The 13,206-nt window shown below is 34.4% G+C and overlaps 1 protein-coding gene across 1 annotated transcript in view; it reads right to left on the reverse strand.

Annotated features, from left to right (window-relative positions):
- LOC140433315 (zinc metalloproteinase nas-6-like) overlaps positions 1 to 3,240 on the reverse strand; it is a 50,921-nt gene extending 47,681 nt beyond the window's left edge. Inside the window, exon 1 of the mRNA XM_072521345.1 lies at positions 2,888 to 3,240. Within this exon, the coding sequence (XP_072377446.1) occupies positions 2,888 to 3,189 (302 nt within the window). The 5' untranslated portion in view covers positions 3,190 to 3,240. The remainder of the gene's footprint in view (positions 1 to 2,887) is intronic.
- Positions 3,241 to 13,206: the final 9,966 nt, after the last annotated feature.

The raw sequence follows: 13,206 nt of genomic DNA on the forward strand, positions 1-13,206 counted from the left end.
TTAAACTACAGTTTAAGAATGATAGCTTGGGCGCTACAATTTTGTTATAATGCAAGAAATTCAAACGAAAAACATACAGGTGAATTGATTGCCGAGGAGATCAATAAAGCCGAAATATTTATATTGAAGCCAGTGCAGAACGAAGAGTTCGGTTTAGATACGAAACGAATTTCCTCGCTAAACACGTTTGTCGATGAATTTGGACTTTAAAAACTCGCGTTACTGAGAGACTTGACACGAAAGATTTTCATCTGCCCGTCTTACTTCCGGGTGAACATTTTATACTACGTAAGGTAATTTTGAGCCTACACAAAAGCTCTTGTCATGTAGCCACACAAGGACTACTTAGTTTGCTCCGCTAAAAATCTTGAACTTAAGGGTGTAGACGGATTGTGCGGTCCATTTTAAAAGAATGTATTGTATGCAAGAGACAAGAAGGGAAATCGTTCGAAGTACAAACGCCTTCGTTTTCGGTTGATAGACGGGATGCTACAATTTTTTAAATTTCCGGAGTGGATTTCAAGTAAAGATACTTGAAATCGGACGAGAAAGCATTGGTTTGTTTGTTCACTTGTGCCGTTTATCGTGCAGTTCATCCAGAACTCGTTACCTCGTTGTCAACAAATGCCTTTATTCAAGCCTTTCTTCACTTTGTTGTAAGGCGAGGACGCCCGAGAATAGTTTATAGTGACAACGGAACAAATTTTACGGGAATCGAGAATGCGTTTAAGCAATTGGACTGAAATACTATCGCGGAATATAGTTCTACATAACGTATTAAGTGGCGTTTTAATCCCCCTACAGCTGCATTGTGGGTTGGATTTTGGGAGCGATTAGTAGGTTTTGTGAAAGAACTTTTGCGAAAAGTTTTAGGTCGAGCGTCTCTCAATTATGAAGACTTATTGACATTATTGTGTGATTTTAAGAGTATAGTCAGCTCGTTAACGTATCTTTCGGATGATCCTACTGATTTAACCGCACTGACCCAAGTATGTTTTTACAGGAACAAGTCAAATACGAGTTGCTGGATTGCAATTTGCTAGAGCAGAATTTTTTCACACGCAAAATACGGCATTTACAAGAGTTGAAAAATAATTAGCGAAAAAGATTTCGTGATGTATATCTGGCTCAACTCAAATCAGGAACGAAAAAGACGAAGGTGTATAAAGTGTCTATCGGGGATGTCGTTTTAGTCGGCAATGACAACATCAAGCGTCTTCAATGGCCCTTAGGAAAAGGTTTTGAACTTATACCTTGAAGGGATGACCAGGTACGGTTAGTTCATCTTGCGACTTCACAAGGACAACTTGTGAGAACGTTACAAAGGCTTTATCCGGTGAAAGTCGTCGAGGCAGTTATTACTGGCGAGAATGTCCAAGGTAATACTCTACGCTGTGGAAGTGAGATGATTTCAGAAAGGTTACCTCAAGAAAACGTTTGTCGACTCTGATTTGAGAAGAACCAAGTGAAAAGAGTGCGGGAGGGAAAAAATCAGAGCACCCGACTTAAATGAAAGATATACACGTTGTGGCCGGATGGTGAAAAAACTCCTTTATTTTACATTTTTTGAAAAATTATGTCAAATTTCTCAAGGTGGGAGAATGTCAAGTAACTACTTATTATGTTTGTTTAAAAAAATACTAATCAGCCTATAGTCTTTCCAGCTGAGTGCTAGTGTGAGGCAATTAAATTTTACGACTTTTTCGTCTGAAAATGTAGGGAGTATCGTGCATCATATTAATAATATTAGAATTGCGTAGATATACTTAGTCGAATTTGTACCACCAAAGCAAACTGTATTAAAATAAAACTTTAAAGCCACACTAATAGGAAAGTAATTTTTTTGTACTAGAAATTTAATTTTGTATTTTTCGAATCCGAATCGGAAAATAACTGCGGGACACTCATGACGTAACAATAATACTAGCATCTAACAAAATTCCCAAAATAGCCTCAAAAATCCTATAAAATAATTTGAATAAAATACAGCAATGGGTGACAAAATGGAGAGTTAAACTAAATGAAAACAAATCACTAAATCTAACATTTACCACGCGTAAGGAAACATGTCCGACTCTAACCTTAAACGGTAAAGGAATACCACGAACATGTATTGGTTTATAGGCAGAAAATCAAAACTATCAAGTGAAAATAAAATATTAATCTACAAATCCATCCTGAAGACAATTTGGACTAATGGACTAGAATTACGGGGAACTGCCGCACATTCCATTATTGAAATAATACAAATATTTCAATCCATAATATTAAAAACAATACTAGGAGTTCCATGGTTCATAACCAATGAAGCCATCCATCAAGACACCGCACTGTCTCCATATAGAGCAGGCATTCAGATTTTATCTAGGTTCCGCTTCCTTGCCAAACTGACTACATACTACTGTTTTATTAAGAGTGACAGAGAGGTGTTCCCTATCACGCCACCTAGTAAGGATATTTATTAATCTTTGGACGGTGCTGGATAGAATATTACTGTGTTTTCGTCTTACCATAATTACTAAATCATCCACATAGTACTGCACTTTTACCCCCTGTGCGTCAAGGAGCGATTTCAGGTCATCCACCAGGAGCGACCACTGGGCATACCCTAAGACCGAAGAATGACCGATGGACTAAAATAAATATACATTGGAGACCTTGGAATTATAAACGTCAAAAAGGGAGACCACAACTTATGTGGTTAGATGACATAAAAGAACATTCTGGAGAGAGGTGGTGCATGTGGTGCCAGATAAAAAACTCTAAAAAAATGCGGGGAGGAAAATGTGGAAAAATGCCTATGTCCAAAGATCGATGTTATTGGCTGATTAGATAGATGAATAGATTTATTTATTACCAATAAATATTAAATAAATTTTAAACTTACTTTATACATGTATATTTATGAAATGTGGCAAATGCTTGATAAATCTTTTCCCTTTGTTCAACAGTAACGTTTTCAGTCATTTGAAATGGAATTATTCCTTGGTCCCATCTATATGTGTCCCCAGTTCGGCCGTTTCGCAGTGAATCCTGTGGTAATATGATGTCACCTTCAAAATAGTCGTCATTTTCTTCTGGACTCTTATAATTTACATCAGATATTGATTTTTTAACGCTTTTGTTAGCAATATCCTCAATGAGAAGCACAGCTACAAATAAAACCACATGCAATATATATTTCGACATATCCCACAATAAATCTTTGCATATAAACTAAAAGATAAAGAATCCAATACTGGATATAAAAATTTATTGAAAATATAAATTGCTATTATTTAAACAAAAACCTACATACCATTCATACATTATTAGGCAGCGGTAAAAATTAAATTAAACATAAAAATATACAACCACTCTTATTTTTTAATAGGATGATGTGATGAGCCAAATGATAACTGGCATTACTTTAAAATAATTTACTTTTTAGATGGTTATATTATTGCGATAATGTAAAAAACTAAAAGTTTCTCGAGAAATTAAATATTTAAGTATTTGAATATGTTTTGGTTTATTTTTGACTAAACTAATCGTTTATTTTTGAAAGGGAGTAAGTGTAATTTGCTACTGTTTCGAGTTATAGTAAAAACCCTTCTCTAAAAAACTAAAAATAGATAAAATTTAAATAGTGAACAAGCCAAAGTAAAACACAGAAAGAGAGGTGTGAGACATGACGATGAATATAAGAAAAATGTTATAATAAAGTAAAACAGAATAAAAGGTATTTCATATGTTTCTTGAAAAGTAGAAAATGGCCCTTACCCCCTTTTAATAATAAATGATTCAATTAGAGTTTTTCGTGTAACAAAACTAGTCTTTTCTTACTAAGATTGAATGTGTTACATTGGTACTGACCTGGTATCGCTACAAGAGCGATAAAATAACTAAAAGAACTGAAATATGTATGACGTAAAAGCCATTCAAGCAATAAGATGGACAAGGTCAGGAATAATACACGTTGGTAAGTACGTAATGTTGTGATTTAGGCATCAAACCCGACATGAGAAATGATGTGGGTGTGTAATAACTGAAAGAATCCAATCAGAGTCATTGAACTTTAATCCTTTTTCTCAAATGGCACTACAGCTCAAGTCAGGCCCTGGTCTTCTCTAGCATCCGACTCCAAGTATCCCTTTCCTCGGCTACTTTCCTTCAGTTATCCACCCTCAATATATCTTTAGCATCGGTTATTTCTTCGTCTATTCACCTCTTCGCTCGTCTTCGTACTGTTCAACGTCCCACTATAGTTCCATTAATCGTTCTATTAGGTGTTCTGTTCCTTCCCATCGCAATCTTTGTTGGTTCTTTGCTGTGGAGCTTCTTAAATTATTGATATAACATCTGGTTAAACCTAAGTCTTTACGTACCATTTTCGCAAATGGGTCCTAATATCCTTGTTGATATTTTTATTTTAAAAGTACTAATACGGCTTTATAGGTTTTCTCTCAACACTATAGGTTTTAGGTCGGAAAGATCATGCACTGACGATATATTTATAATAAGGCAAGTGCAAGAGTAATCATTAGATTAAAACAAACCAGCATATCTATGTTTTGTGGATATAAAGAAGACATTTGATAGGGTTAAATTAAAGGACGTCATTCACTTATTGTAAGCAAGAGAGATACCTCTAGGAATAATCAAAATGATCGAAAATATCTACCAAAACAACACAATAAAAGAAAAAGTAGAAGAAGTAACCGACACTATTGAAGCTGACAATGGGATTAAACAGAGAGATTACCTAAGTTCTGTATTGTTCAACCTGTTTAAGGATGAAATAATACAAAAGTAAGAACTGAAAAAGACACTATGCATGGTTATAATAGCAAATTTACTAAAATGTAGTTTAAATATCTAGGCATTACATTATCTAGCTACGGAAAGCTCGAGACTGAGGTGGAAGATCAACTGAATAGAGCACGGAGAGCCTCAGGTTGCCTGAATGAAACAATGTGGAAAAATAAAAATATCGGGAAAGAAATGAAAGGCAGAATTTACAAAACCATCAGACCAATAATGACATACGCGGGAGAATCATGACCTGACACAAAGAGAAGAAAACGGATGTTAGTAACAGCAGAGATGAACATACTTAAAAAATTGGCGGTAAGACACTATGGGACAGAGCCAGAAGGGCAGATATACAACATAGATGCAAGGTGGAAAACATCAAGAACTGAGTTAGAAATAGAAGAGTAGAATGGAACCATCATATACGCCGAATGACAACAGTTAGAGTAGTAAAGACGGCAAGAGACGGTCCCCTAATAGAAAGATCATCAGTAGGAAGAGCACGAAAACGATGGAACAACTTACTGATTGAAACACAGACAGAGTCGTGTTTACATAAAAAAAAAGAAAAAGAAGAAGAAGAAGGTTTTCTGTCATGATTTCTGAACTAAACTTTACTTTCCTATTTTTGTTGAACATTACTTTCCTATGGATGTCTTTGGATCTAAGACATCTGCGTATGCCCTGTTAACAAGCATTATCCTTCTCTGTATTGCCTCCTCCTCGATGCCGTCCTTAGTTATCTATAATTTCAGGTATGTGAGATATTTACGTCGTGTATTGTCAAATTTTTTAATATTGTTTGTTTTCTTGTTTGTATTAGAGCTTTAGTTTTATCTAAATTATCAACTAGACCTATGTCCTTACGGTTTTGTACTAGTTCCACATTAAGTGGATATAACAAAGTATTTATTTAAAACAATTATTGAAAAAATCTGTATCGTAAAAATAAGGTCCTAATCATGACATCAAAATAATATTATGCGAGTTAAATAAAAAAGTAGGCAAAGTAATACCAGTGACAGGAATACATAACCTAAATGGCAATTCCAATGAGAATGGATCGCGTACGATTGATTTTGCGACAGGTTGCAACTTATTTATCAAAAGCACCCGATTAAAAGCTAGTAGAAGTAGTCATAGTCTCCTCCAAAAATCCATTTCAACTGCCAATGGGTTACCTTTAAGTTTTTGTGATAACTGCCATACTTCTGAGCCATAGACGATTACTGGTTTCAATATGGTATTATATATTCTTTTTTTTGTTTCCGGTCTTATATTTTTCTGCCTGTACTGAATTCAATGCATCTATAACTCGTTTCTCTTTGTTTATTCTGTCTTTGATGGCTTCATCAGTTCTTCCTGTCTTTGTTAGTTTTACCCCCAAATATATACATTGATCACATTTCTTAATTTTCCCGTCTTCTAAGTCGAGGTCATCTGCAGTATTTCTCCTCCTACGCAAAGATATTGCGTTTTTTGTAAATTTACTTTCAGGCCCCATTTTTTGTACTCTTTCATTAGTTTTCTAGCCATATACTCCAGGTCTTCCTTATCTTGGGCAATAACTACCTGGTCATCTGCATAGTGCAACGTGTATAACTTTTCATCCCCAATAGACAGCCCCATCCCTTTACACTTCTTTTTCCAGTGCCTGAGTGCTTCGTCGATATATATATATATTGAATAGTATGGGAGATAAAGAACAACCTTGCTTCAGTTTGTTACCTGAAAACCATTGGAAACCTTATTTCCCATTTTTACTTTTGATATTGTGTTGTTATATAGATCTTTAATAGCGTCGATTAGTGGAACGCTAATACTGATTTTCTCCAATACTTCCCACAATTTCGCAACAGGCACGGTGTCATAGGCTTTTGTTAAATCTACTAAAAGTAAATGCATTTCTCGAGATCTCAGTGTTCTTTTCTCGAGTATTTGGGATAAGCAGAAAATACTATCTATTGTGGATCGTCCTGCTCTGAATCCGTTTTGTTCTTCTGATTCTGATAATGTTCTGATAATTAAGGTAATAAACATAATTATTGTAACACTAGGTTGATGATTAAGGATTACATTTTAGATGAAAGTACAAATATCCAGCTCGAACAAGGACTTGATCCACCAAGTGTTAACAATCAATTAATGAAAAATAGGAAGTACAAATTACTTGCAAGTGACAAGATCTTCAAGAGAGGTGATAGGTAGTTTTTAACGAATAATCAGATATGTGCCCATGCAGGGTATTATTTTTTTTTATTTGTTTTAAAATACAATATGTTACATACAAACAAGTAACACAACATTTTTGTTGAACGAGCATAATATGTAAGTACGAGTTTTAGTCCAATGACTATTAAATCCTAGTAAGTTTATTACTTATAACTAAAACTAAGTCTAGACACCTATTTTCTAAATGGTAAGTCAAGAGGAGTTCGAATGTTGTCTGTGGAGCTGTCCAATAAATTTACTGCTAACTCGTTATAGTGTTTTTCCAGTCGTTTAAAATATTTATCACTGCTTTTAACAATAATTTGCTTCACTGTTTCAATCTTCAAGTCCCTACAAATATCTGTGTTTGGAATGAACCACGGAGTATCAGTGATGTCTCCTTCTTCTTCTTTAAGTGCCGTCTCCCGATCGGAGGTTGAATATCATCATCACTATCTTTTTCATATCTACTGCTACTCTGAAGAGTTCTATAGAACTGCATTTAAACCAGTCGCTTAAATTCTTCAACCATGACCCTCTCCTTCTTCCTATACTCCTTCCTCCTCTTATCTTTCCCTGTATTATCAGCCTTAGCAGTTCATATCGCTGTCCCCTCATTACGTGTCCCAGATATTGTAGTTTTCTTATTTTTATTGTGTTTATTATTTCGCATATTTTGCCCATTTCTCGCAAGTGTTAGTTAATTACTTCCGTGTTAGTTTTCTTCTGTGTCCATGTTATTCTAAGCATCCTCCTGTAACACCACATTTCAAAGGACTGTAACTTATTTATGTGTTCTTGCTTTAATGTCTAGCTTTCAAGTCCATATTGCACTATCGAAAACACATAGCATCTCAGTGCTCTTACTCTCAGTTCTAATCTAAGGTCTTTGTTGCAGAGAATTGTTTTCATTTTTACAAACGCATTTCTTGCTATTTCTATCCTTGCTCTTATTTCAGTTGTTTGATCAATATTGTCTGAAATCCAGGTTCCTAGGTATTTGTATTTATCAACCTTTTCTATCGGTATATTTCCCAAATGTATGTTTGTTGGTATATTTGTTTTCTTTGTCTCCTGGGGATGTACTAATGTCTCCTAGGGATGTGCAATTGGACCTGCTTTGTATCACCTGTATATGTGCGCTAGATATAACAGTTGCCAGGTTTTCAGAGTATAATGCAATTATAAATGTAAGTAAAAATGTCTATATTGTACCACAAGGAGAAGTCAGCAGATCGGCCTTCTTAAGCTGCGATTGTAACGTTGCTAATTCTAATAGCATGGCTTGTGAAATAGAGATTGCTTTAGTTAGGGTGATACAATGATGGTACTCAATAAGAGTAAACTTTTTTCGTCCTTAACAAGCAAAAAGCCTGATTTATTAGATGATTGTAGCAACATAATGTTTTTTGTATATTAAGATAAGAATGTATTTTATGCAATTTTTTAGAATATGTACATACACACAACCAAACTTATATGGAATCACCATGTATTTCAAACTAATATTTATTTCTTTTGAAAAAACTTTTTATTGTTGCGAAGAATAAAGGTTTTTATTGAAAATAAACAAATCAGATAATACTGTCCGGCACGGTATAGAATATTTGTTTTAATTGTAAATTGAACGAAAATAAATAAACTAACTTGGGCTTTCAAAAAGAAAAATATGTCTTATGTGGGGTTAACGGATATGCAAAGAGGAAAGATTATTGGTCTTGTAGAGCAATGAATGTCTCATAGGGACATAGCTACAGTGGTAGGCGTAACACAGGACTTTGTGTCAAAAACCTATGCAATGTATCAGGAGTTAGGAACGCTTAAGAATAGACCAAGATAAACTCGCCAAAAAGTAACAACGGCTTGTCATGATCGTTTTATTGTCCCAGTAGTTAGAAGAGACCCAACAATTTGTCACTTGCAACTCCAAAAGCAGCTTTTGGAAGGTACAGACGTAAGTGATTCAGTTAAAACGATAAGAAGAAGACTTTGTGCCCAAGGATTATACATCAGTAGACAGTTACGGATTCCTGAATAAACCAGACAGCACAAGATTGATCGCCTAAATTGGTCTTCGATACCAAAACTGGAACATTGTAAATTGGCAAAATGTGCTATTTTCAGACGAAACCAGGATTTGTGTAAAATTATATGACTGGTGAATTCGTGTACTTAAAGGGGTGGAAGACAAACAAGAATGGAAACGGCCACATCTGTTCACAGACCTAAAGAAGAAAGTGTTATGTTCTGGGGAAGTAATATGGTCGGTGAAAAAACTTCTTTAATTTCCATTCAACCAACTTTAATAGCTCAAAAGTATATTAATTTGGTTCTAAAACCTCTACCTAGACTCTAAAAAAGTGCAATGGGAAAAAATTTAATTTTCATGCATGATAATGCGCCTCCACATACCAGCAGAGTCACTACAGTCTTCCTTAAAGCAGAAGATTATTATGTAGTGACTTGTATGCTCATCCGACCTTAACCCTATAGAGCACTTGTGGAATATGCTTAAAAAAAGAATTAGACCTCGCTGAGATAATCCACAAAACACCATACAGCTAGTACAAGTTGCTCTTTAAAACAAATAATTTCAATTTTATTATTTAAGAATTTACGAGTTTCATAGGTTGGTTTTTATAAATTCGCTTAAAATAATAAGAAATATCAGATGATTCTGATATTGATATTGATTCATTTTTTATGAGAGACAATTTTGACCGATTTCAACTTATTTAGATTTGTAAGACCATTACATAGTTTGAATTTATTAAAATAGTTTGTCCCTACATTTTAATGCTGTTGTTCCATATTATTGAAACTAAGTTTTACCACTGGAGGGTTCAGAATAGAAGTGAACCAAGTTCACTTTTGTCATTTACAAGTTAACAACGCTATAACATGCACCAACTAGGTAACTTTTCAATAGTAATACCACTAGTGATTCAATTTTCGCGATAAGTCTGTCTAAAGACAGACTTATAAGCTAAATTAAATCACGAGTGGTATTTTATTAGACTATTTCATGAACAAAGTGATAGGTCAAAAATTCAGTAGAATGAGAGGAAGGAGGTTAGTCTTTCGTTGTTATTTTCTGCATCTAATTTGTAGTTGCGATCCACACAGAACATCATAAATTGTCTCCATATATAAGATTTAGATTTTCTTGTGTTACTCGGTATATTTTCTTCAATGTTTTGGTTTATAACTTCGTTTGAAGTACCACCGAAACGACTCATTTTGACGTATACAGCTACAATAATTTTTTTGGCAAACGTCAAACGACCAATCAGAATTGAAAGACAGTTGGTGTTTTCGCGATAACACAAGCTGTATTTGGTTTGTGATTGGTCAGATTATGTAAAAATTTTAAGATGAGTGAAATAGTCATTTAATAATGAACCAAGTTCTAATTCTAATCATATCCGCTAGGCAGCAGTAAGTTCTGGTGTTTACTGACAGATTGATATTTTCTGTCAGAATACCACTGAACCTGGTTCAGGTAGTGTTAGTTTAATGTGTACAGTTCAGTGTTGACGTGCTTTAAAACCTTTAGTTATAGCTTTTGACAGTTGATTACAAATTATTTTTGTTGACTAGTTGTATTATGCGATAAACATTTCATCTAGATCAGCTGAAAAGTAGTTGCTAGGTGAATTTAATACAGGTAAATACAATGTTGCTATAGTTTAGTTTAGCATTGCTACTCAAAGTGTTTGATATTGGTCGAAACGTGTATCACATTCTGACTTATTGTAGTAAACATCTAATTTGATATATTCTTTTAAAGGATGATACTTCGTCTGACAATACCAAGACTGTTCTGCCGGTAAAGTTGGAAGGCAAATCGGAGCTGTCCACCCTAGAGCCTTCTAACCGAAAACATTTTTCATGATTTGACTTAACCCAGTACATTAAGAGAGAAAGGTATTTAGATCCCTGAAATATTGTTACAATAAGTTTTTAACTATGCCTAAAGCCTAAAAAAGAATATTTTAATGCTTGATGACAGCGAACGATGAAATCAAATGTTTAAAATAAATTAGTTACTGTGCAAGATATTTACAAACAAAAAGTTTTGTCTATTTGTTTCTCTTGACTATCTTATAGATATGTTTTGTATGGGAAAATATTTTTTACAATTTAATTTGTTTTAAGGAGCTCCAGGTGACATCGTACCTGTCGCGGATACAGCTAACAGCAACATAATTTTTCCCCCTGTCCATTCAGATTGGGAAAATTAAAAGATTTCTCGAGAAAGAAAGCGCCTGAAAACTGGAAAGTTAACAAAAAGGAAGTTGTATCAAAACAGCGGTAAAGAGTACACATCTCGCAGTAATAAGGTAACGCAAGCGAAGATATTTCGAAGATAAGCGAAGATAGGAGAAGCAAAATCAAAGATATATCAGTACGTTATTCCAGATAAACATAATAATCAGCTGAGAGTTTTGTAAGACCTACTTTCTTACCATGTTACACATAACTTGGGGAAGATTATACAAATGTTTAAATAAAACAGAAGTTACTTCCGTTATTGACGCAAGGGAAAAAGCAGCGTTACGTAAAATTAACGACTCAGATGTTGTTGGCCATATAAAGTAATTTACCTGCTACCAAAGCCACTATACAAGAAAGGACAATGAAAAGAAAAGATACTTTAGTACAGATTTGAATATTAAAAAAATGTATGATTTATACAAAGAGAAATGTGAAAGTGATAACAGAAATCCTGTGAAAATATCACTACCAAGTCTTTAGCCAAAAATTGTCCTTGCACTTTAAACCTCCTTCAAAAAACACTTACAGCAACGGTGACAAGTTATTTAAAAAAAAATCCGTGCTGAAACTGATGAAAAAAAAAGCCGACATAAAGAAAGAAAGAGAACTGCACTTAAGGCGAGCAGAACAAGCGCGCGCAGAACTGAAGAAATATGCTGCGGAAGCTCTGCAGGATAAATATATTTGCATATTTGTCCTTCAAAAGGCATTGACTTTTCCCAAACTCCTAACTTCAATAGCCTACTATAAGAGAAATATTTCTATCTACAACTTGGCATTCATTGTTTTAATAACAACACTGCCTATATGCACGTCTGGGATGAGACTAATAGTGGAAGGGGTTCTGAAGATCTGGTTTCATGCCTTAGGAAACATTTGTATCAAAATGCCAGAACACTCGAATACATTGTTATGTTTTCTGACTCATGCGCTGGGCAAAATAGGAATGTAAAAACTAGCCTTACTCTACTGAAATTTGTTTAGAATTCTCTGTTGGATGTGGAAACAATTGATTTCAAATTTATGATACCAGGCCACTCATTCCTTCCCAATGATACTGAGTTCGGTATAATAGAGAGAGCAGCCAAGAAACATCAGAAGCCATCATTGTGACTGATGACTGGTACATCATTAAAACTGTAAAATTTAAAAGGCCTTAGTTTGAAGTTGAAAAACTACAAACGAGAAGAATTTTTTGAGCACAAAATCCCTCGGAGATTTAATCACAAACAGGAAAAGGACACTGAAGGTAGGCAAATTAATTTTAAAAAAGAAGTACCTTTCCAAATAAAAATAAACAAATCTTTCAGTAAAATTTCTAGTTTTCGAAACTTGGACATCTCGAAAAAGACAAGTAAAACACGGCCTGGAAGACTTGTTGTGCAGACCTTGTTAACTGTACAACAGGATCAGCTTTACCCAACCAGAAGACAAATGAGTTTAAAAAAAAGGAGGACATGTTTTCTCTGCTACCTTACATATTTAACATGGATACTTCAGAAATCTTTCAGGGAATCAGCCAACTCATCAAACCCAGGACAACGAAGCGACTAAAGGAAATGATACCGACGGTGACGATTCGTTTTTTATGTCAATTACCGTTTTCTTTCACCTAAAAAGTGATATTTTGTTTAAATATTTTTAATATGATCTCGAAGTAGATGTAAAAATTAAGTGTATTAACAACACTTGGAGTTTGTTCATTATCTTCCTAAAATTCTTCAGAATATATTTGAACCAAGTCAACATTTTTGCATTTTTTTTGGGGTTATTGCATCAAATGTGGCCAATAAAAGCAATGAAAATGTCTAAGTTACTTCTTGACCTTCTTAAATGTTACCTTTTAAAAATGTTAACGGGTAATTTTGTTATGAAGTTTTAACTTTAAACCTCTGTAGCTCAAATGTAGATAAAGTGAACTTG

Source organism: Diabrotica undecimpunctata, chromosome 2 (genome assembly GCF_040954645.1).
Source record: "Diabrotica undecimpunctata isolate CICGRU chromosome 2, icDiaUnde3, whole genome shotgun sequence".
Lineage (NCBI taxonomy): Eukaryota > Metazoa > Arthropoda > Insecta > Coleoptera > Chrysomelidae > Diabrotica > Diabrotica undecimpunctata.